General features: G+C 50.7%; 9 protein-coding genes across 9 annotated transcripts; 4 read left to right on the plus strand and 5 right to left on the minus strand.

The window, feature by feature from the left end:
* Positions 1–43: 43 nt before the first annotated feature.
* BDR25DRAFT_265257 (uncharacterized protein) lies at positions 44–2,367 on the minus strand (the record flags this gene model as incomplete). The annotated part of the gene is made up of 3 exons (XM_033686907.1): positions 44–552; positions 604–1,884; positions 1,936–2,367. The coding sequence occupies 3 exons, from the start codon at positions 2,365–2,367 to the stop codon at positions 460–462; spliced, it is 1,806 nt and encodes a 601-aa protein (XP_033545373.1). The 3' UTR covers positions 44–459.
* A 1,122-nt stretch (positions 2,368–3,489) lies between these two features.
* Positions 3,490–4,936, plus strand: BDR25DRAFT_373111 (uncharacterized protein; the record flags this gene model as incomplete). Its single annotated transcript, XM_033697266.1, has 4 exons — positions 3,490–3,845; positions 4,150–4,359; positions 4,401–4,488; positions 4,542–4,936. The coding sequence occupies 4 exons, from the start codon at positions 3,490–3,492 to the stop codon at positions 4,560–4,562; spliced, it is 675 nt and encodes a 224-aa protein (XP_033545374.1). The 3' UTR covers positions 4,563–4,936.
* On the minus strand, positions 4,594–6,434 carry BDR25DRAFT_304952 (uncharacterized protein; the record flags this gene model as incomplete). Its single annotated transcript, XM_033690319.1, has 1 exon — positions 4,594–6,434. A coding segment is annotated over exon 1 (1,291 nt), but the record flags the coding sequence as incomplete, so codon positions are not given.
* A 1,107-nt stretch (positions 6,435–7,541) lies between these two features.
* Positions 7,542–8,656, plus strand: BDR25DRAFT_304953 (uncharacterized protein). The gene is made up of 3 exons (XM_033690320.1): positions 7,542–7,612; positions 7,666–8,073; positions 8,135–8,656. The coding sequence occupies exons 1-3, from the start codon at positions 7,597–7,599 to the stop codon at positions 8,314–8,316; spliced, it is 606 nt and encodes a 201-aa protein (XP_033545376.1). The 5' UTR covers positions 7,542–7,596; the 3' UTR covers positions 8,317–8,656.
* A 196-nt stretch (positions 8,657–8,852) lies between these two features.
* Positions 8,853–9,902, minus strand: BDR25DRAFT_265268 (uncharacterized protein). Its single transcript, XM_033686908.1, has 3 exons — positions 9,548–9,902; positions 9,308–9,494; positions 8,853–9,248 (listed from the first exon to the last, which is right to left on the minus strand). Exons 1-3 carry the CDS (start codon positions 9,769–9,771, stop codon positions 8,961–8,963), a joined length of 699 nt encoding a protein of 232 aa, XP_033545377.1. The 5' UTR covers positions 9,772–9,902; the 3' UTR covers positions 8,853–8,960.
* A 112-nt stretch (positions 9,903–10,014) lies between these two features.
* On the plus strand, positions 10,015–12,345 carry BDR25DRAFT_265269 (uncharacterized protein). The gene is made up of 3 exons (XM_033686909.1): positions 10,015–10,235; positions 10,300–10,619; positions 10,667–12,345. Exons 1-3 carry the CDS (start codon positions 10,157–10,159, stop codon positions 12,275–12,277), a joined length of 2,010 nt encoding a protein of 669 aa, XP_033545378.1. The 5' UTR covers positions 10,015–10,156; the 3' UTR covers positions 12,278–12,345.
* A 610-nt stretch (positions 12,346–12,955) lies between these two features.
* Positions 12,956–16,124, plus strand: BDR25DRAFT_231396 (uncharacterized protein; the record flags this gene model as incomplete). The annotated part of the gene is made up of 2 exons (XM_033685377.1): positions 12,956–15,382; positions 15,438–16,124. The coding sequence occupies 2 exons, from the start codon at positions 12,956–12,958 to the stop codon at positions 16,122–16,124; spliced, it is 3,114 nt and encodes a 1,037-aa protein (XP_033545379.1).
* A 1,098-nt stretch (positions 16,125–17,222) lies between these two features.
* On the minus strand, positions 17,223–17,696 carry BDR25DRAFT_316016 (uncharacterized protein; the record flags this gene model as incomplete). Its single annotated transcript, XM_033691566.1, has 1 exon — positions 17,223–17,696. The coding sequence occupies one exon, from the start codon at positions 17,694–17,696 to the stop codon at positions 17,223–17,225; it is 474 nt and encodes a 157-aa protein (XP_033545380.1).
* Positions 17,697–20,310: 2,614 nt separating this feature from the next.
* Positions 20,311–22,351, minus strand: BDR25DRAFT_265275 (uncharacterized protein). The gene is made up of 6 exons (XM_033686910.1): positions 22,275–22,351; positions 22,133–22,207; positions 22,001–22,077; positions 21,784–21,942; positions 20,744–21,732; positions 20,311–20,687 (listed from the first exon to the last, which is right to left on the minus strand). The coding sequence occupies exons 1-6, from the start codon at positions 22,312–22,314 to the stop codon at positions 20,588–20,590; spliced, it is 1,440 nt and encodes a 479-aa protein (XP_033545381.1). The 5' UTR covers positions 22,315–22,351; the 3' UTR covers positions 20,311–20,587.
* Between the last annotated feature and the right edge of the window lie 557 nt (positions 22,352–22,908).

Here is a 22,908-nt window from a genome sequence, read left to right on the forward strand (position 1 = left end):
CTACTAATACCCTCCAGCTTACCATCAGCATCAAATAGATATCCCCAAACCGCCATAAACAATGCCAGTTCCCACTCATCAACTCCAATTACTCCCGCCAGCCAGCCTGCTCGCGGCAGACAATAGCGGCAGCAGAAGAGCAGCCACAACAGAATACCATCGCAAGATGAGACCTTGCATACGTATATACAGCACCCTTACCACTGTTTGGCCCAGCAACAAACGCACAAGATGTTAACAGGGAGAAAAAGCAACCAAGCCAATGCTCCGGTAAGGAAATGCGCCTCAAGAAATGCAGTAGCGCTCACAAAAAATGCGGTCGTGTAACGGGTATTCGCAGAAGCTAAACACGATTTCATGTGGTAGAGGGCCGAGAGAAGTGAAAAAAAGATGCAAGCGAAAATTATGCCGTGGGGTTGTATCGTCGAGTGTCATAAGACATGGAAATTTTGGGATTCATCACTGACGAATAAGTTGCGCCAGTAGCTGGTCAAGCTCTTGCCAGTTGTCTGCGGTTAATGCGAATTTGCGGTGTTTGCGGGAGACGACATGCTGTGAAAAATTTAGCTCTGCAGAATTTGTGCCATTAGATTGGCTCCGTACCTCATCAAAGTCATTGAACTTCTCCCGGCAGTTTTCACAGTAACCAGGCTTGAGCTCCTTCTCGGTAGTCTTTCGTCGGCGGATGACTGTGGATTTCCGAGCTTGCCTCTCTTCGTCTGAGTGTGTCATGTCCTCGTCAATTTGGCCGAGCGTCACTTGGGCTCTGCGTTTTGCTGCTCTCATCGGTGGAGGGTTTTCTTGGTTTAGTGCTGCCCTCATGTCATTCATCACCGACGAATGACTGTTCGCCGAGGGCACACTATTCTTCTCCAAGACTTTCCTCTTCAACTGGTTGACTTCTTTACTGTTGCCGGCGCGAGCGCCCGGCGCGGCAGCGGTAGAGGAGATCATCTGCGAACGAATGGCGGAGGTGATATTCGATGGTTGTATGCCTGAAGCTACGGGCTCTCCACCCGCAAACCTAGGAATGGCACGAATGCTTGCTTGAGCACTGCCAAACATCGGGGGCATACCGTCCGTGTTGCTTCGTTTGGAGGGCATTATCCTCGGCGGCTCCAGAGGTTTAGTTTCTTCTTGGTCGGCTAGACTAGTAGCACTTGGACGTCTCGCGAGATTGCTGTTTTCTCCCAAAACACGCTTCTCTTCCATCGCAGTCGCCGCGCGTGTGCGTGGGGCGATTGCCGTTGTCTTCTCGACTCTCGACTTCTGCTCCTCCAGCTGCTGCTGCTGCTGCTTACGCGTGAAATGGGGGTCCTCTATGAATGGGCACTTTCCAGTGGCAGAGTATCGAAACTGCGGCCACTTGCCATCATTCTTGTTTGCAACTTTGGGATATTCCCGAACCATGACAGGTCGCGTGACCTCGTCCATATCATGAATGTAGATATAGAAGCCACGCAGCTGAACCATGTCTTGAGTAGCGACTGAGTAGTCGCGGTCCGCAGGGCCTTTGAGCTTCTCATTCTGAAGCAACTTCTGCAGATCAGCCTGAGGCCCCAGCTTGGACTGTGGTACACCAACAACACCGCGCCGGGCATTCGAGTAGTCTGGTGGTTGCTCCCCAGTGTCTGTATTGAACATGGTGTTCAGCATACGCTGGAGTTTATCTGCCGACCAAATCTTCAACCCCATTTCTCGGGCCTTGTAGAGTATATCGCCATTGGTAGTCTTCGAAAGGGCGGTATCGAACACGGATTTGGGAGCAGCGGTCCCTTTTGGATTGCTCGTGGCGGAGGTTGAGCTTGTGGATTCGAGCTCGGCGGGGATCGGACGCGTCGTGATGACATGGGTAGCTTCTCGGGAGAAGAATTTAACCTCTCGCTAGGATGGCGTTAGCATTTGGCCAGGGTGGTAGACACCACCTATACATACAGCACCAAGAGTGTGAGCCTGCCTCGACACCCTGCTTCGGACATCTTCTGAAATGCTCTCGAAGTAGAAGACGAACTGGGGGAACATTTTCCGGTAGTGCCTCTGCCATTGCCGAATCGTTTCCAGGTTCTCGCTTGTCTGTCGCTGTTGCTTCTCAGCCTGTTTCGGGACCGCCTTGATCTCTCGAACGGCCTCAAGCCTCCGCTGGAAGGCAGTGGGAGGGGCCCCGCTCCGTCGGCCGAGCCCATGACGACGAGACTCGGCGTCATCGACCTCAACAATCTGCTTCTTCGCAGGTGGTGGCTGGCCGTACGGGAGGTCGCGTTGCTCGCTGGCGTGGGACCGCTGTCTCTTTCCGCCCACGGCAGTCACGCGTAACGGCGAATTGGTGGCATTCTGGAGGTTCGCGAGGGGGACACGACGGCTTGTCATGTTGGAAATGACGTGAGGCGACGGCGGTACGGAGACGGCTGCCATGCGTAGAAATAATTAGCGGCACAGTGAATGCCTAAGGTGGTGGGAGGAGAGAGGGAGGGCGGGAGGGGCAGGTAGGAGGCAGGTGATAGCTCCGTACGCGACGAGGTGCACGTCGATGCTTCTCTTAGAGCCAAGACGGAGACATGCTAGCACAGTGAGGTCTCTGGAGGCAATGATTTGGTGGACAAGACACAATTGAGCGAAAGAAAGACGTGTTTCTCGAATGGAGACCAACGACTGGGTGTGAGGTAAGGTTTGTTGTGGCTGGCATGGGACTGAACCACACCGCGACGAACCCTCGTCCGTGCACGCTAGCGCAAACTCCCCAGCAACCGCCCGCCGCGTTCGGGTTGTTCACGACTCTTGTTCCGACTTCGGGTGCATATATGAGGGTCTTCATCTGTTATTATTTGGATAGCAAGAGAAATCTTCCCGTACCGAAAAGACTGAGGGATTACCAAGAAGAGGAGCTCATGCCCCCAATGTCGTAGTACGAGCTGAGCATCAGTCAACAAACGCTTCCATGGTTGCTATTTCCACAGCTCAATATTCCCTACCTGCAAATTTCTTGTCATTCAAGTTTTGAGTAGTGATGTCTCTTCGTCACACGTGCGTTGCCTGGTTTTGTACATCCACGTCCAGATTTTTCTTACATCACGGTTCACTCTATTTGTCATTAGTAACTGGGGGATCTTGTCTTTAGGGTTTGCAGGATCTCATGCCAAGTAATTGCGTCTTTGCTCCTCTTTAAATTCTGTAGATTTTAGCAGATTTTAGCATTTAATTCCGTAGGCAAGTCTGCTGCCAACACGCTACATAGAATCTAACAAGGCCCGCTCCGTGGAAGTATCACAGTCCAGGAATCAACACAGTAGCCTATCAGTCACGTCCAATAGTATGATGGGAGGAAGGGCGGGGATGATGATGGGGGGGAATAGGGAGATAGATATGAGGAGAATTCCAGGGAGGCAGATGTGGAAGAGGCAATTCCCGGCTTGTGCAGTGCGGATATAGTTAAAGCGATCTTGAGCGAGTTTGACGGGTTGGAGTGGGAGCGGGAGATGCACAGGCGGTGAGATGAGAGTTGCATTGATGGTGGCAGAAGGGAAACCTCGAGGGGCGGTGCATGAGAAGTCTCCAGGGACTGAGGGGTGGAGCGCTCGTCTTCAAAGTCAAGGAGGGATTTTGGAGCTAGTCGAGAGGCAATGCCCTGGCAACAGGACGAAGGTGTCATATGCAAGCTCTGGAGGCGGGCCAGTCGAGACGCACTCCATGATATCGAAAGGACGAGGTCATATGCAAGCTCTGAAGAGGAGTTCAGCCAAGGCGCACGCCATAATAGCCCAAAGGAGAGGATGCACGGGAGTCACTAGTCTCAAGGAGGGCATAGGGATGGAAATGAAGCCCACTATCAATATGAATCTGAATAATTAGTAGGATTCAGTTCGCCTTTAATGAAAGAGAGAGGGCTGTGGCTTGTGGCCAAGGTGGCTGTCTTATCATGCGGCGCAGAGGTGTCTCTTACCTTTGTGGCACAGCATAAGCGCACAAGACAGTTCCTTAGATTCACCTCTTTACTGTCTCTCGGGTGTCGTTGACTCAGGATGGGCTGTCTTTACTCTCGTAGCTAAAGTCAGTCTAGTATCAGCAAACCAAATACAATCCCACTATGCAACTTTTGCGAACTCAAGCTCTCCTTTCCAGACGCAGTTTTATTTGACCTGCCATCGCCTACAGCATAGCCGCGCGGCAGAGTTTCAGACTCCCTTGCCGTCTGCAAGGGCTGTCTCATGGGTGTATTCGGATGCCTGAATGTCTGGCTGCCTCACTGCCTGGCTGCCTGAGAACCAAGAAACCATCACCGGTCAGCCCCTGCTATTTCGAGGTTCTTGGCCTAGGACTGCGCAAGGCTTATGAAAGACCTCAAGCGCGAGAGGAAAAATCGAGGTGGGTATGACACAGGTACGGCTGATACCTTGGAACTTTAGGATAGTGAGAGAACGGAGTAGCTGTGGTGTTCCTGTAGGGCTGAAAACGAAGACCGTCGCAAAGGGTAATGTTATGCGGGCTGAGGTTGTAAGCGGCTGCCTGAAGAGACTATGGGTTTAGACATTGATATTGTGTTATAGGTAGAGACTATTCTAGTCTAGTGGGTAGGAAAGTATGAATAATACATTTGTAGTAACACAAGACTAATAATACAGTTGAAGAAATCCTAATAGAGGCAGGGAAAAGTCCCCCTCTCGCAGCCTCGAATATGCCATTCTCAGCCGTTACCATCCTTCTAATTCCATGCAGCATGCAGTTCCAACTAATTTTAGCATATCTAAGGATCAAGCATCCTATGGTTCCAATTCCAAGTCTTTCAATGTACTTTCTCTCAAGATCGTGGAGAGATTCAGTTCTTGTGCTCGGACAGTGCACATCGCAAGCCAACGGTGGGCAATAACGCATTGAGTATCAGGATCGAATATTTCCTCACCCTTTGTACCCAGAGTATGCCTGCATTCTTCTTCATTGCCGCCATGTGGCCATATCCTGTCGTCTGCGTTGTTGACGCAGGGGCGGATAATATGAAATTGCCAGAGAGCTTGAATCACTCATCTCAGGACGATATCTCTCTTAACTGGTTTACACTGCTTCCACGCATTCTCGTGAATCCGGGCAACTGCAACACGCTCCGCATAGTTGCCAACCCATTTAATCAGAATAACGTTAAGCAGTACCCAAGGTCCAGATGGGAAAACTTCGTTGTCAAAATCCACGATTTCTTCGTCCCAGACAAAGCGGTCGTTGGCCCAGATTGGGGTTCCCGGTGGATGGATGGTAGGAAGAGCTGGTGTTCGGGTTTTAGAGGCAGGTTCCCGAAGCAGGCTACGAGAGACGAGGACAAATTCGAATGGACCTGTGCTCGAAGGGGTGGAGATTGATTCGTCGAAGTCCATTATGACACCGCATTGCTGATCGTCATCATTAATAAGGTGGGAGCATGGAATTGCCTTTCCATGGTGGTCAAGCTGTTCAGAAGTAAACCCATCGGCAGAGATAGTGTATGCTGAGAATCGTAGGGTATCAGAGTCGGCGTTAGCGTCATATCCTCGTGGAGCGTGAAAGTATGGGGGATAATGGATTCGCAGCTTGCGTTCCTGCTTCTCTCTCCGTATTGTATAGGGTGCTGATTCTGACCCAATGTGATATTGGAGGATTTCGGACCGAAACCATTCCCCTTCATCCCTAGGCATGCTGAGAAGGTCTGGGCTGTTTGTTGGGTCGAAAGGGAAGTTGACTGGTCCATCCCAGCCCGTCCAACTCCAGGATGGCTCCGTCGAATCCTTCCGCTTCAAAGGACCGGCTGGACACCACAACAACGACAAGTCGAAGACTGCTTCTGGGAGAGCGTGGATAAACTGACCCCCGATTTTCTTGCTAATGATCTTGGTGAAGTTAGAGAAGGCCACATCAGGGTCGCCTGTCTGGTTTTTGGACACCCTGAGCGTGACAAGCTGATTGTAGTAGGCAAAGCCGGCAAACCAATGTTCAATTTGCTCAAACTCCGATGGCGTGAATTCTGGTAATTTGGTCTCTGGTGACTTGCTCTCCGATTGCAAGTCTACTAAAGTGGTACTTGATGGAGACCTGAGTTTGCCTACTAGGCTTCTGAGCGATATTGTTGACCGTACTGAGCGCGATTCCCCGCTCTCGCTGGATCTTGACGTGGATGTTGATCTTGGACTAAGAAGGTCTCCAGGTGTTGAATGCGACCTTGGTCGTTCTGATGGTGGTAGCTGCAAAGTTGATGAAGATTGATGTTTCGTTGACGACTTGCGTCTTCGGTAGTAATCGATCGCCCATGATGGAGTCAGTCCCTTTGACTGTATGGGTGTGTTAGATGTCATAATGAGTAGCGACATGGGCGCAAAACGGTATCTTTTCGCAAATTCGTTGCCGGTAGAGGAGGACGGTGGCCAGAGGGAGGGCTCAAGTGCCTTATGCTGTGGCTTCTTGTCCTAACCTGAGAGACAGGGACAGGAGTGCTACTTGCCGCCTGCTCGCTGCGCCCGGATCTGCCTTGACTACTTCCGGCATTTCCAGGATGACGAGAGTGCTGGGGCAGCGCAGGAGGTGACGCGGAGATTGACAACGTGGCTGTGCACAGGCAAGGAGCTTCAGGGGTAAATCTAGCCAACCACAAGCGCTGTAGATTAGACGTCTCGCATCGTCTCTAAGCCACTCGCTGTGCGGCAACCCATGACGGCCAAGTTTAATAAACACAACTGGCGCATCTCTCTTGATTCCCTACCGTACGTATGGAGTAAATTTTCTCCCCGCGGTTCCGTACACTTCCAAATGCACACGCAAGGCGCGCTGACTCGAAGTGAAAGACATTTGAGTCACAGCAACGGAACAAATCATAGTGTTCTCTCACAACCAAAATTCTTCTTCTGGTGTTTACGTCCATTTAGGCTTCTAGACTTGACTTACTTTTGATACCCCTGGCCAGAAGAGGTGACTCGGTCTCTAACATATCCTGCCAGATATCAAAGCAATCGAACCCTTCATGGGCCTCCTGGTATCGAAATGTGCTTGCCCACGTTGAGTGGGATGCATCTATAGGGATTATCAACCAATGATACTAATGTCACCATAGCACTCGTTGACGTTGGCGCCAATCGACCACATCCGGAGCCTCCCTTTTCGCCTCGGGCTCGCCTCACGCCCCGTAATGTCTCGCGAGCTGCTGGATAGTAGCACTGGGCCATTGGCGTTAGGACAACTCAAAGTTGGTCGATAATGTATGGACAGGGTCAAGCCGTGTTCATTGAGGCGAGACCGTATTCGAACAGGAAAAGGTTACCAAGGTACTTTGGTCGTCGTGGAGAGACGTCACCTGCAGAGAAACAGGGAACAATCACTGCCATCGGTTCATCGTCCTTTTGGCACGAAGAATCATGCTGTTTGAAGTTAAGCCCGCCGAGATGTGAGGTTGGGTACACTGTCTGATCGCCGTTCATCCACTGGTGTGCCACAGTGCACAGCCGCAGTGTGGGGTTCGGCGAAAGGCGAACCCGAAACAGGCACCCAATGACGACGCGGCTAGTGTCCTATAGCTTTAAAGTCTACGACACCGAACCGCATCAGCCGAGCTAGATATTTGCATTCCGTCCGCTGAAATTCCCAGCCGAGATGTCTAGTTATGAAGGTAAGTTTTGGCACAGCCTACTTCAGATCCGAACCAGTTTTAACACGTCATAGTCGAACACAATATCTCCGCTAAGGAGAAGTCCGAACATCCTCCCCGCCGTCCTGACCTCTCCACCTTCTTCTCTACTCTTGAGCTTGTCGACACCTCAGATCCACAAGCACATCACAATGTCCACGCTGTCCCCCAACCTGAAAACATGGCAGCAGCTTTTCGCTTGCTTGCAAACGCGTTCGAGATGATGCGCGGACAACCCGCGGACGAAGCGGGCTACAGGCATGGCGGAGAGGGAGATCTATTGGCTAGCATGATTGAGGTCTTAAGACAGAATGCGGATGACCCGCCGAGTGAGCTGAAGGGGGTTCCTGACAGCTTCTTGGACGAGCTAGAGCGGGTACCCAACAAGTCACTAAAGAAGACTGATACGTGCCCAATATGTGTAAATCCATTTCTTGAGGACGGTGGGTTTTACCGGTTTCGTGAGAACGGCCTGATCTCTGTGCTGATTCAGAGCGCGGACAGAGTATCCGCTGGTTGTGCAGCTTCCATGTCATAAGGACCATCGGTTTGATCTCGACTGCATACGCCCATGGCTGAAGCTCAACTCCACATGTCCTCTTGATCGCAAGGACCTGCTCGAGAAGAAGCAGCCTCCACCTCCTGAAGATGATGAAGAGGAAGAATACGACGACATGTACGCCTAAGCCCAATAAAAGTGGTGTGACGACCCACACTATTGCCAGGCCCGGAGCACGAGGCATCCCACTCAGAAGAGTGATTCTACGCGCCTTTAACTTCTTGATTTGGATGGGGAGATGAAGAATAGACGATGCCTTGCAATTGGATTGGAATTTCAAATTCAACTGCGCTCGATACTGAAACCATCAGCTGATTTATCGCTGGACCTGTCGCGATTGCGTATTATTGCAGGCCAGCAGAGCTTGTCTCAGCCTCGTGGAAAAAGCGGCTGGCTGGGATTTTACATAATGTCAAATCAACTTTGAGGCGTTACGGCTCACCCTTAGTGAGAGGCTGTGCGAAAACAGAACGTGAAAGAATTGTCAGTGAATTCGAATGTGTTTTCGTGGATTTCATACTCGGTTTGCCTTTTAGCATCATTGCTTACAGTGATGCTCTAGCTAGAGTTTCCATGAAATTTTGCATCCGCATGGGCCAGTCAGACAGATTTGCGCGGATGGGACTTTTTAAAGGGCCTCCTCGCGAAGAGACCCCGAGAGGTGTTAAATTCAAAACTAAGACTACGCACTGTAGCCCACGTCATCTCTGAGGGTGAAGGCTCCCCTTTGCGAATTTTACTATGTTAACTTGATGTCCGACCTGGAGGATATTATCCCGTCTGTATCTTTTCTTCAGTTTTCATCAACTCTTGTCCTCTCTTCAGTAATTGGACAGCTTGTACGAGCTGTTCCTCGCTTCCGTTCATCACCATATCGACTAGCGCAAGCGCGAGTTCGTCCGATCTAATCGTCCATTTCTCTCCCAGCATTGCAACGAGGACATCTCCGAGAATCGTCCCTCCTTGGACAACGCCACTCGGCCTAGCTATCAATGTCTCCCACAAACCGCTATTTGCAGGATCTTTCGCGACCTCAATCATCTGCATTTCTCCTTTTCCCTACACAAGGTCAGACAGCACCTCCCGGATGATGCGGATGAGCTCTAGGTCACACTCACCTTCAACTTCCTCATCGGGCCCTTTAGCCACAGGCTTTTACTTTGGTCGCGCTCGACTGCCATGCCCGTGAGATGCAGATACCGGAAATGTTTATTGTGCTGTGCCAGAGTCTTCGAAAATGCCTTCGCAAAGGCAAGAGGGTACTCAAGTTCTAACGCAGGCTCGAAATTTGGGGTCGTCATACACCTTGCACTTTCAGCACGCTCAGGTAATCAGAAAGACCAGCGGAGGAAAGATACCATATACACCCGTCGGCACCAGAAAGCTTAGCAATCACATCATCCGAATACTGCGTGAAATCTTTCATGATCACAACTTCCAGTTTCGGATCCGGTTCAACATTGAGTAACGGACGTCGTGTTAGAGCGACGATTAACGTGATGGAAGCGTTCTTCAGGCATTGCTGGAGCACCTCTCCTCCAATGCGGCCCGTCACACCTGTCAGTATAACCTTGAAGGTCATGTGTGATCATGCGTAGACCAAGTGTAGAATATTTGAAAGTGGCAACTGTCTAGATTGAAAACGACTATCGGATGTCGGATCTCAAGATTACTGGGAGGCGAGAAGGATCATAAGCAAATCTTGAAGTTACATAAGATCTTATACCAAAAGTTGGTTGCAGGAAAAGATGTGCCAAGCGAAACGGGTTTAAGGTGTCTTGCGCAAAGTGCACATGCGGACGAGTCCCGCACCAAAATGCCGGTCCGAAGCTCAACCTCAGCCGTTTGGCCTCTCGACTATATTCCCACTATGAAAGAGGTACATGACCCGGGCATGCGGCGATCACTGTCTGCTCATCCTCTGAGACGAACAATAAATCGGCTCCGCTGTCTCTCTTTGAGCAGTGATGGAGACAAACCCTCCAGCCAAAGATGAAACCAATAGGAAACGGCCCTGTAAAGGCATTCGACGGGCTTGTTGGGAATGTGAGAACATGTTCTGAAATAAGGCAGAAATTTGAACCATTATAGTTCTAACATTCTCTTCTAGGTAAAAAAAGGAGACTGCATGGCAGTATGACCTCGGAAGGCGGTGTTAGCAGCCCTGCTGGGATATCTAGTCTTCCTACAGAATATCTCGACGATGAAAACCCACCATGTCCGCTGCACCTAGGGGAACGGCTTGGGAAATTAGAGCAATTGTTTGAAAAGTTTGTTTGCCGAAAGTTTTCGAGTTCAGCAGCAAGTTCGGAAGCTCCACGTAGCCCAACTTTGGTGGAGGACATGACCGAGAGACAGTCCAAGTTTGTCTACGGCCTTCCCGAGATATCTAGCGATACGCAAAGTATATCTTCGATTGGTGAGAATATCGTCAGTCACCAGCTCTGCTGTTCACGCTGCGTACTGAATCATGACAGCTTGCTTCACAGCTTCCAAAGTGGAATTCAGCACCATCAATTCGAACACTAGTCGACAGCGGGGACAGTGGATCTGGCCTTGGTTCTGAGGCTATTCGCAGATCTTTGATCGCTCTTCTACCTTCTCAGCGAGATGCGGATGTCATCTTCGAATCCACTAATGGATGGATGATTCTCACCAGCGTGTACAGACCCGCGAAATGTCTCTTTGTTAACCAGGACCCTCAATCGTACGCGCTCGACATGTCCGCTATAGGAAAGGACCACCCCGTCGTCATAGCACGCACCCTTCTCCATCTCGCAATTTGCATAGACACACTTCCCCCGACTTTTGAGACCTCGCGGTTATCCCATATCTGGTCTCTTGAGGCGGCGATGGAGAATTACGTTACGACTGTTACTTCCCTTGTAACTTCTTCCGACGAACAAATGTCCACGCTTCCTGGACTTGAGACCCTTCAGCTCCTCGCCGCATACCACATGAACAGTGGTAATCTTCGACAAGCATGGCTCGTCATTCGACGCGCAATGAACCTCGCGCACCTTATGGGGTTCCATCGCATCATTGCTCAGCCTACCCCAAGCCCGACTGAGACAATCGAGGCGGCAAAGTTCACGTGGCGCTGCTTTATTGACGCAGATAGATTTCTCAGCCTGCACCTGCGCCTCCCGTTCGCTTCGGACGAATATCCTCGCCCCGAAGATGCTCATCCTGCACTCCTTCATCGGTGGAGACTCGCTGGGCTATCACGACAGATCTCCGAACTTGACTGCAATGTCACATCGCAGACCTACGTCCAAGCGCTAGCTCTCGACGAAAAGCTCGAAGCATTTATGAAGGAGATGTCGAAAGAGTTCTGGGACGTCCCAAACGTACCGCCAACTGCGCGAACGCCCGAGTCAGCCGAAGTTCTAGAAAGATTGGTCGTGCAGATATGGCACTTTGAACTAAAGATCTTTGTCCATCTACCTTTTCTATTACGCGCTACCCAGGAGACCAGATTCGAGTACTCAAAGATCACGGCATTGCAAGCAAGTCGGAATGTAATCTTGAGGTGGTTTGCGCTTCGAAACTCTGGCATCACACAGGCTTGCTGTCGGATTGCCGAGCTGGGAGTGTTCATGGCTACCGTCACTATGGCACTCAACATCCTGACAGAAATGGCAACAAAAGACAAGCAGGAGGTCCAGAAAACCAGGGGAGGAGACTTCGCTATGGTCTGTCGCGTGATAGGGGAGCTGGAGAAACTAGCTAAAGGCAGCACACGGGAGAAGATTGCAAATCGCAGCGCAATCGTCATTAAGAGGATTCTCTCCTCTCTCGATCCAAGCAGACGGACTGCCGGGAAGACTCGCCTCACTATACCCTATTTTGGTTCCATTGACATTGGATATCAGACACAGCCAGTCAGACCACCTTTTGACTTGGATTCGGATACGGGAAAGAAACTAAATAGCACAGCGACGGGATCTCATCTTCCCGTCTTCTCGTTTGTAAGCAACGCATTGTGGCCCTCAACAGAGGGAAGTTGGGGAGGAGAATTAGACTTCGACATCATTTTATTTGACGGGCTAGAGGATAGAGATACCGACGGGAACTGGGTATTTTGAGCGAGATTCTAAGAGCGTTTCCTTTTCGGTTCCCTACTCAAGTTTTTCACGACGCATTTTCCTTGGGGTTTGGGCATGGGTGATTGGGTACAAGCGGCGTTTGGCATATGAAGCGTTTTGCTCAGTGAATTTGGCGCAAGATATCCCTGGAAGCCGCGAGTAAGGTGAACACTGGTGGAGCTTTCACCATCAAGCGAAATGTAAATTTGGAACAAAGAGGCTGTCTTCACCTGACGCATGCTGCCGTGAATGTTGGCGCTTACTAAAATAGTAACATGGACCCTTTGATTCACCGGACGGTCACGTGACTACATTCATCATCTTCTAAACCCCCCAAAGCCCGGCAACTGGGAGTTTTATGCGGAATTCCAAGTAGCATCTTGCACTAGCGGACTCAAAGCGGGAGAGTGGCGTCGGGGCTGTTGACTGAAGACGCACATTAAGGTGAAGGGGAGCGGCAGAGCTGACTCTTGGCTCACCCAGCAAACCTAGTCACTAGGCAGGCACACGACATCGCATCCCACACCCCCCACGCCCTGGACCTTATTGTTGGCGCTGTAGTCGCCTTGAGCCTCCTCTGAATGAGTCTTTCGTATGTTTCCTTGCCATCTCCGACGACAGCACTGTCTTGTGGGGCTCGAGTTTGCTAAAGTCCTCAACCTGCAGCCAGAAGAAAGCATGAGCAGCACTGACGAGCAGCACGACGTCTTCTGGGACCTCGAAGCCCGTGGCCACGCTGCCGAGCCGACTACGACGACAAAGGCTGATGAGACACCCGTACCCAGCGATGCTGCCAGCCAGCATGCGACGCTCAGCTTGTTCGAGTCGGTGGTGACAACATACCCGCCCATCCTAGAGTCTCTCCTGTGCCAGTTGCCCACAGGCGCCATCCTCAACGTCTACCACACATCCACATACCTGCGCGACTTCCTCCGCAAGTACCCTCTGGCATGGAAGACGCTGTCCTTCAGGCTGCCGCAGCCGGCGGTCGTCGTGGGATCTCCGGGCAACGAGACGCCTGATGGCCGAGACCGGCAGTCCAAGACCTACTCGTTCGACGCCCTCCTGAAGCAGGTCATATGTCCGTATGGGACGCGGTTGAAGAGTTTGGACCTGTGCAACACGGCTGTGTCGGGCATTGCCTTGGTCGGGAGTGTCCTGGCCCCTCGGATTGATACCCTAGAGCACTTGTCGGTTCGGGGATGCAAGAATGTCTCCCTCAAGTATCACATCGTCCCATTTCTAGAGCCATACACTATGAAGGACTCCCCGTGGATACAAAAGGACCTGGCCCTCAAGAGTCTCTACACGTACCGATGCCGACACCACCGCCGACGGCCCTACCTTCCCGCGTCCCTTGCCCGACGAGACTCCGATTCGGATCCCACACATCAACTCATCGAGATATGTCATCAACTGAGCATCTGGACCGATACTGCATGGTGTCCGACGCCTGGCGGGAGATGCTACCGTAGAAAAGACTATCACTCGGGAAGAGCTGGGCCGCAATCTCTGGAAGTATGGGTGCCCTTTGACCGGCTCTGGAGATCTAGTAACCGCATTGGGCCAACTGATAGCAATACAAGGCTTGGGGCTACCGATGGCAGATTGTGGGAAATTGCGGAATCGGGTCAAGATGGCGAGCCGCTGGGCACGGAAAACGGGCCGTTCAAAGGCGAGGGCAAACACGTCCCCACACACCTCCGGAAGAGCCACAAGATGTTCGTCGAGGATTTCAAATGCGCACAGTGCAATGACGCAATTCTGGAGCGCTGCGAGTCGTGCTGTGTTCGCATGCATTGCATGGGATGCCGCAAGACGCTTTGCGCCAGTTGTGCCTTCAATCGACCGATACCACGGAAGCGGGTAAAGACGCGGCATTTCCAAAACCTGGCTTTTGGGCTTGGCTCAGCTCTGGGAAGCACATTAGGACAGGCATCGGGCTCGTCCGCCTCGCTCGAGAGCCAGCGGAGTGCGAAACTACGCCCAACGAACCGGTTCTGGTGGGCCCCGGGCGCGACGCGGTCGCCAAATCTCATGAACGAGGCTGCTCACGGCGATGATTCTTCTGATTCAGAGGATGGAGGCAATTTCAATAATGGGATTCCTGCACCGCCCAACATGAGAGAGCCTCCGAAGCTCAACATGCATTGGTGCTGCCTGGAACCGATATTTTCTGGTGGAGGTGGGATAGCTGTGGTCGGGACTGGGCTCGGCGGCAGAGGAGCAGACAACATTCGCGCTGTTCCCCTGCCTCGTACCAAACAATTCGAAGACACGGATTTCTCAAATCAACTCCCACCCTTAGACTACATTAGAGAGCTCAAGCATAACGGGCTCTACGAATATGTTCTCGGCGAGGATGTCGATATCCTATCATACCTGAAACAGGACAGCCTAGACCTACAAGCCCAGACCTGCCCCCGAGGTCTTTGTCAAGATTGCTATCGAAGCTTCAGGTGGAAGGTATCTTGCCGGTGCTGCAAGAACCCACTATGCAAGGAGCATGATTTTAGGGGTTTGAAGTTCCGCAAATGCGGGTTTAGAGACATGCACACAGAACGGGAATATGTCCGAACACATCATGAACCTCCTCGACTGGCCATTCCTGATTTCAATCCGAACAAGCCCAAAGGTAAGGACCTGCTCAATGCATCCTCAATACAACAACCGTCTGTGGCCTCCGATAGTGATCCCGAAACTTCGGAACCAACTCCAATGTCTCAATCTCAAATACTCGTCCCTCCTTCAATACCCTCCGCTGTAGACATGTCCGCTTCTGCCTCACTATCATCTCACGCATCCTCCACGGACCCTTTCCTAACCCCGAGCTCCTTACCATTCGTTCCTGTTAGTTCCTCCCGTCCCCGCTCGTTCAGTGCATCTGGTGTTCGAGGTCGAAATTCTGGCTCTTGGCCCAACTCACCTCGTGCTGTCAACCCAATCACCAATCCGCTTCCGCTTCCTTGCCATCCCCGCCACCCTGTTCAGTGGGAGGGCTGCGGATCGTACTTTTGTCAGTACCCTCGACCAGTTGGTGACAATAGGAATCAATGTCCAGCCATACTCAAGGAATGCACAGAGTGCCAAGTATTAGTGTGTGATGTAAGCCTCCTTTACCTCCCCCAATCTACGCTACCGAACTAATGACGTTCTTTAGGCCTGCGCTGCTGCAAATCCATCATGCACATGTACCTACTGCACGATAAACTACCATTGCCCCCACTGTACCCGCAAGAAAGAAGTCGTGGCAAAATGCCGACTTGAGGAGGAAATCAAGGCAAAGAAAGAAGCCGAACTGCGGGCAAAGGAGAAGATGGAAAAGGAAAAGGAAGAGCGGGGGCAGGCCGATGAAATGGCAGGTGCCGTTGCTGAATTCTGGTCATTCTTGACCAACGAAGTTATGGCAGAACTAGCAGAGACCAGCCCCGGTGGAGAGGTCATGGGTGAGAATACACTAGAAGGCCTAGCCGAACTGCCAGCTCCAAGCCCGGATTCAATTACAGTCACCACGGAATTTGGCGTAACCCAGGAACCCAACAGTGTTACTACCATCTCAGCGGCAGTGCCACCTCCGACCATTAGTGCAGAGGAATCTCCCGAGCAGCACGAACAAGCAATACAGGAGGGCTTTAACGAGAGCATCCTGCAGGCAACGCCTGTATTGTCCGCTCCTCCAATGCCAATGAGTTTCGAGCTTGAAGTCGAGCCAGAGGACATGGACATGGTAGATGACGAGGAAGATGATGCAGATTTCGAGGATGATGATATCGATGCGGAGAGCGCGCTGATTGATGAGTTTATCGATGACGGGGCGCTCACCCCTATCACAACGACGGATACATAACCAGTCTTGGACATGCGAATGTCACGGATACTCAAATTGCCAGAACTTCTGAGAGGAGCCTTTTCTAAGCAGTTTTCTTTTGCGTGTGACCTGAGATTGAATTGCAAATGCATTTTTCTGCGAATGGGAGCGGGAGCAGAGGGAAGGTGAGATTGTATGAGTTCGAGAGCATGGATGGATCGATGGATGATGAAGGAATATCTGTACGCGTAGTCTAGCTGAAACTTGCCCCCTTAGTTTTCTTTTTTTTTTTTTTTCCTCGTGCAGTTAGGCATATTCAAAGTTTCGCTTTCACCACCGAGACACATACAAACAAGCATGGCTGGCTGGATGAGACCATGGATCGGATGCGCATTTTGAAGGATTAGCACACACGCAATGGACAGTCAGATAGATATCATAGGGTGGGAGGAGCTGAGGCGTTCTGTTACCAGTTTTAAAGTAGCGAACTTTGAGGGCGATGGAAAAGAGGCAAGGCGGTTCGGGAAGGGGACACTATATGCATAGAATGGAGTCTGCTACTTGATTGCTTGCTTGCTTGCTATCTGACCGAGTGGGTTATGTGTGCATGTGCATATGTATTTCCTCTCTTCTATGAGGAAGAGAGGGAGATATTGTATTGTTGCTTAAGGAGTTTCTAGCAAGAGGTTTAGGTTGTGCGTCTTCTAAATTGTATAGCCGAAATGTGCCTAGTGTATTGTACTCTCTGGCAGGTAAGGACTTGAACTGTTTTCCTTTCTTTGCACATATTTCCTCCTTATTCTAGGGAAAAGCAGAGCTATTATCTTGTGGGAAATTCTAGCAAGAATTAGAAATCTTAATATCTCTCCTAGTCTGTTAACTTAAAAGTCCAAATAGTATTTCTGTAGTGTAAGAAACAAAGCAGAGAAATACAAGAAGTATGCAGGTATTACTTACGAAAGCACAATAGACAGAACTGTGAAACAGAGTCAGGAAAGGAAAGGCTTGAATTATATTAGCCTTATACATTTCACACACGTAGTAAAGAATGTGCAATACTAGTTGCCATTTAGCACTACATCTATTCCGGCATAGACGGCTGGAGCGCCACACACAAACATGAACCCACACTCTCCCCTACTCCCTTCCCCACACCAACTGCATCCTCCCCTCCTTCGGCCCCTTCTTCAGCTTCCGGCACTTCTTTCCCAGGACAGCATCCATGAACTTCTTGTTTTTGAAGGCCACACCCTCGGTCAGGGACGTGCCACGCGGGTGGTTCTTGATGCGAATTGGGCTGGTAGCAGCAGTGCCTTTGGCGGGGGCTGGATTCTCGTTGCCGGCAGTTTGGGAGGTGGTTTGTCTAGCTTGCTGGGTGATGGTGACGGGTTGCTGGCCGGCGGCGATTTGCTGATGTCCACTGCTACCATGCTGGGCGACACGTCCACTGGGATATTCTCTCATGCCGCTGTGATTTCCGCCGCGATTGTTGCCACGATTTCTGCCGCGATTGCCGTCACGACTTCTGCCGCGATTGCTGCGACGGTTACCGCGATGGCTGCCACGAGAGCTTCCTCTACGGGCATGAGATTGATGAGGTCGCAGGACCATTGCGGGCAGACAAACAACGTAGGGTAAGCAAGGTAACGTGGCCAGAAAATGCAGATGAAATCACGGAATAATAACTTCAAGATGTGCCGGATGAAGGCTTCAGTTGACTTGTTGTCGTGGGGTACTGTGGTAGTTGCTTAAGTAGACTCGCCGTTGTGTTTCATCGCACGTGAGATTGACGAAGAGAAAGGTGCAGAGTTGTTCCTCTAGGCGGCGACCTGGCGAGACGTGTTGGTAACAGATTTGAGGAGAAGTGAAAGAGCTGGATTTCACTGCGACGACGGCAAGTTGGCGCAGATACTTGGTTTGGTACGAGAGAGAATAGGCTTAGTACGAGCGTGGAAGAAAAGAAGGGCTGGAAGAAATATATACGGACGGCATGTAGGCTATACAGGTGCTCAAACATGAGCACGGCGTGTTGTTACCGGGGGTAACCGCAGGCAACGGTAGCGATGATAATGGCCAGTGATGGTGGTCGTGGTGTTGACGAAAATTTCTAAACCTTAAGTGATACTGCTGTGTAAACACAGCATGCCCGGCAGCTTGTGACGTTCTGAGACTCTCAAAGTGTAACATCGTATCCGGGAATACAGAATAGCTACTCAGCTCCACGCTGTTGTCTCGACACTATCCCCAATCTTTTTGTGCCTTCCTGGAGTTCCCTAGGAGCTTACTGGAGTTCCCTAGGAGCAACAGATATAGCGTTCTCCCAGCCATTAGCCCTACCCCCGGGTAAACCGATTTCAGGGTGACAAGCCGTTGGGGGGAAGAGCCTCAATCTTCTCTCCGTTCTCCATGCTTCTCTCGCCACCCCCGCGGATGCTTCCATGTCACATCTGCAACAGGTTGGAAGATGCTAGGCCCTACATCCTCCAGGGATTCAAAATCACTGGTGTCGTAGCAGGAGGAGAAGGCGAAGCCCAATGAGCACGGATGCTCCTCACCCTGTTCTATTTGAATTGAAGATGGCAGCGGCTGATTGGTGGGAATGTTTGACACCAGTGGAGGGTTTTTGTTGGATACAGCCTCCTGTGAGAAAGGAACGCGGCCACTGGGAGCTTGCCTTGCTGGTTGAACTGAAGACTGCTCCGTTGATGATGGCCGTCGAGTTGAGAGATTAGTGGTTGGAGAGGCTTGCCGCATGGAACTTGCTGAACTGACTGTGCGTTGTTGCAAAGATGGCAATCGAATTGGTGTGGCAAGGATATCTCCAGAGGGATCATTCTTATATTCTCCCCTCCAGGCTTCTATAGTTGTTGGTGTAGTGTTGAGAGTGGACTTCGGGAGTGGGGGAAGAAGGCGTCAGAGTAGTTCATGAAGCTGAGGAAGCTGAGGAGGCTGGTTGCTGGTTTGAGGTTGCTTGAGTTGCGGAGTAGAGAGTTATCTGGCGATGGGGGAATGTTAAAAGGAATGTCGGTGACCAGGGACTTGCTATGTGGAACCATACAAGATCTCGGTGTGTGTGATGTTTTTGGTCGAGGGTACGGAGAGGAAGCTGAGGCGGCTTGCGTACTCCCTATGATGTCTAGGCTCCGCTCTCTAGATGATTCGGCCTGGTAGTTGTCAGTGGATAGCACCCAGAAGCTCTTTTCATCTCACTTGTGAAATCTAAGAAATTCTTGATGTCTGGGTCGAGATGCGCTTCCGAGCGTGTCTTTTCCCGGTCCTCGCTTTGAAGAAGTCTTCGCTCCGCCGCTCGTAGTCGAGAAGAAATCCGAGGAAGATATTTTCTTTCACTTCACTGTTTAGGTTAGTGCTACTGAAAAAGCTCTATGCTGGGTAGAATCTAACATTCGCTGTTGCTTATCTGCCATTTCCTTTCGAGTCGCTGCACTCACTTTGGAGTGAGTTGCTAGTTTCTTCAGCCATTTGAACTCTTCCTTTTAAATTCCGAGAACGCGTAAATTGAGATAGAAATCTATTAACTCCTGAGTAACGGATAACGAAGCTTGTAGCCGTCTAAAAGACATTCGCCCGAAGTGCAATTCGATGTAACCCACTACCGTATTCCGGCTTGAGACACTCGGGTCCGGGTTGAGTCGACGGATCTTGCATATAAGCGTCCCCCGCAAATATAAGAAGACTATCTACAGATGCAGGACAAAAAGAGTGGCTGGAATCATTCTTAACCATGTCGGAAAAGACATATAACAATTAGCCGAATTGGGATCCTTCAAATGCCATGTTTTTGAACTTCTCGCCGGCAACCTTGATAAATTTTTGCGAAACATCAGAGGGATCGACAAGATTTAATGATTCTAGAAGTGATCTGTACACCTGCTGCAGCTGCGCCGAAGATTGCCAAAGCTTCTGCAATCGTGGTGTTTCAGAAGAACGCATGTAAACAATAGGGAACATGCAATAGAGTGACTTCAACAAGGCAAATATGACAAGAGAAGGGCAGATTGGAACGAAGTCGAGAGAAAGTCATAGAAGTGAGCGTGTTCACTGGTCCAGAAGGCAGTGACGAGGCAGGTTCACGACCCCGCCAACCATATCTGTTCTCTCGTTCAGAAGAGAAAGTGGCATATGCAAACTGGGCGGGTTTCTATATGTCGTCACTCATTCGCTACAGTAAACCCCTAGTAATAAGGTATTGGTGATGTTTTAGGCCGGATAGTTCAATTCGTGCAGGAATCTGGCCACAGTTGCAGCTATATCGTGCAACTAGCTAGGAATGGAGAAGGTCTATCTAGATATAGCGACTTAATCAGTCGAAAGCAGAGCATTCACCAAATGCCCGAGATGAATCGAACGACCTCTATGATTAAAAGAATGAGAGACCCAGGGACGAGTCTCTGTTTGGGAAGCTACACTGAAACGCCTTGCGGTGCACGATTGGCATGTCGGAAAGAGGAGTTAAACCTGAAAGACGGCGGAGGAGTAGAAAGTTAATCTTCGACATGGTCATCCGGCAGCTCTTCAATTCGACCAGATTGGATGGCTTCTTCGACCGGATTCTTTACGTCCACGACCCCCGTTGCTTTAAGGCTAGGGTTACTGTCAGTCCGGAACCAATCACAACCATGACGAGAATAAAGAAATACCGTTCAAAGAGAACAAATAGCCTCTCGGCCTCCCTTTCTTTTTCCTCTTCACTCATGGGTGCTTCTTCCGCGGAATCCTCCATATCGAGTCTTTGCCCTGTAATAGGGTTCACTAGAATGCCCTTTTCTGAACTAGAACCCGTAGCGTGCGCTTCCATTGCATTCTCGGGCATCTGTATGTTATTGGAGAGAAGGAAGCCGGAAGCAAAACCGTATCCAACATTATGCACAAACTTCGTCGCATCTTTGCCAGAAAGCTCAAACATCATGGCAGAGATGGAGCCGCGCAGGCTTGGCGTCATAGCTGAGGTAGACAGACGCAGGAGACGTGCGGAGAGAGTGTCGGACTTGCCAAGCGGTCGACTGCGTTCCTCATCGGTAGGAAGAAGTAACCACTCCATATACTTCTTTACACTATCTGGGGCGATCTCATATATACGGCGGGTGAGGGTGAGTACGGGTGAGATAGTGTTATCGAGTTCGGCTTCTGTGTATGCTACAATGGCATTGTCGAGGATGTTGATGAGGTACTCCGCATTGCACTTTGCGTCAAATTTGGGGAATACCGCGTTCATACCTACGAACTTCAGTTGTTGGCACTTCTTATCTTCTAGATCTAGGTTAATGAGGGCATTGACTAAGTAATTTATGGGTGCTTGCAACGGAGGATTTGGTATCTTCATGCGGGTGAGGATCTTGAAGATATGAGGTATCGATTTGGAGAAGTGTTCACTGAGGTCGGGGTAGAAATGCGTGATGTTGAATAATAGCTTCAGGGTCTCGGAAAGTGCCATGGGCTCCATTGGATTGTTGGTCTGCGACAAGCGTCGAGCGGACTTGGAATACTTTTTCGCATGTCGAGCAAGGGCGAGGTTGATGCTTTCGGCCAACTGCTGTTCGTTGACAAGCTTTTCGTAGTCGAGGGTGGTATCGTAGGTCATGAGGAAGAGAATGCGTGAGAGTAGGAACTCGTCATCATAGTTCTCGCTCTATTAGCTAGTCAGACGGTCTCAGATTGCGAAGACACATCGGTTCCTTGCCTTCATCTTCTCCGCCGCTTTAGGGGCATACCCCAAATCTACGAGGCTTTGGCGTGTTTTCGGCTGGAGCAGTAGGGCATTCGCAAGGCATCGAAGGGCCTCCTGCGAGGTCTTGGAGTCGTTGCTCTCGAAGGCATGGCGGGACAAGGTCCGAATACCCTGATAGCACCAGTGGAATTAACAATCCATCTCATAAATTTGCGCTGCCTGTACGTACATCCTCTGTGAATATGGGGTCTGCATTCTCCACAGCTCGTCCATGGACTTTGAGTTCTTCTAGTAGCTCGGTTCGCTCTGGTCGCTGGTAAGGGATTCACCTACGAAGAAAGGTGGGGATTTTGAAGCGTACGCTTGGGGGAAAGCTTGTTCGTGTCGAGGTTGGCGTCGAGGTTGGCTAGGATGGCTGTGACCCGTTCAAGCTTCGCTGGGCGCATGTGAGCGACCTGTCTACTACTGGCCCACAACAAGAGTACATTCAGATTAGAAGTTACCTTTTCCGGCGCCGGGTATTGTGGCAGACTTGGGCAGCATTTTGTGTTTGTCACAAAGGATGAGGGAGGGTGGCGTGGTCGTGGAGAGTTTACGGCTCAGCGTTCGCAGGATGCCTTTGACGGGTGCGGGATGCAGCCCCGCAATTGGTGATAGTTGTCGCAGAGGAAAGACATGAACCGCACCCACGATCTCGTTCAGCCTGAAGACAGAGGCAATTTATCATCCCGGGAGGTACAATTGGAAAGGGAAACTCGGATGGCTGCACATCGTTGGGCGGAAGACTGCATTGGCAACTCTATTACCCACTTTCCGGCTCACGACAGAGGCTTCCGGCTGGCAGGTCCAAGGATCTTTACGTTCTACGATTTTGCACACCCTAGGTGATTGAACACAGTGTTCTGAATGCAGTGGTCAGAATAGGCCTTGGGAGCCTCTCTTAGCAAACTGCAATAAGTACCTGAGTAGGCGCGCGGCCATGTTTAGCAATGGGGCTATAATTGCGAAGGTGCATACTCCGTAGAGGTGAGATCAAAGCAACTCCAGTCATTTAAGAAACTAAACGCCAACAGATATAGGGGATTGTGTTATCAAGTCTTGTAGGTCCCAATGAAGAGCACTTTAGGCGACCCCTGC

The sequence above is a fragment of the Lindgomyces ingoldianus genome (genome assembly GCF_010093535.1).
Source record: "Lindgomyces ingoldianus strain ATCC 200398 unplaced genomic scaffold BDR25scaffold_24, whole genome shotgun sequence".
Lineage (NCBI taxonomy): Eukaryota > Fungi > Ascomycota > Dothideomycetes > Pleosporales > Lindgomycetaceae > Lindgomyces > Lindgomyces ingoldianus.

Bases quoted from the DNA above. Each gene is read 5' to 3' on its own strand.
- BDR25DRAFT_304953 (XM_033690320.1), top strand. The intron at 8,074-8,134 runs GTGGGTTTTACC...GAGCGCGGACAG, and splicing joins AAATCCATTTCTTGAGGACG to AGTATCCGCTGGTTGTGCAG.
- BDR25DRAFT_265268 (XM_033686908.1), bottom strand. From the start codon at position 9,771: ATGACCTTCAAGGTTATACTGACAGGTGTGACGGGCCGCATTGGAGGA. The intron at 9,495-9,547 runs GTATCTTTCCTC...TGAAAGTGCAAG, and splicing joins GGTGCCGACGGGTGTATATG to GTGTATGACGACCCCAAATT. The intron at 9,249-9,307 runs GTGAGTGTGACC...GACCTTGTGTAG, and splicing joins GCCCGATGAGGAAGTTGAAG to GGAAAAGGAGAAATGCAGAT.
- BDR25DRAFT_265269 (XM_033686909.1), top strand. From the start codon at position 10,157: ATGGAGACAAACCCTCCAGCCAAAGATGAAACCAATAGGAAACGGCCC. The intron at 10,236-10,299 runs GTGAGAACATGT...ATTCTCTTCTAG, and splicing joins TCGACGGGCTTGTTGGGAAT to GTAAAAAAAGGAGACTGCAT. The intron at 10,620-10,666 runs GTCAGTCACCAG...GAATCATGACAG, and splicing joins CTTCGATTGGTGAGAATATC to CTTGCTTCACAGCTTCCAAA.
- BDR25DRAFT_265275 (XM_033686910.1), bottom strand. From the start codon at position 22,314: ATGCTGCCCAAGTCTGCCACAATACCCGGCGCCGGAAAAG. The intron at 22,078-22,132 runs GTACGCTTCAAA...ACCAGCGACCAG, and splicing joins GAACAAGCTTTCCCCCAAGC to AGCGAACCGAGCTACTAGAA. The intron at 21,733-21,783 runs GCAAGGAACCGA...ACTAGCTAATAG, and splicing joins AAGCGGCGGAGAAGATGAAG to AGCGAGAACTATGATGACGA.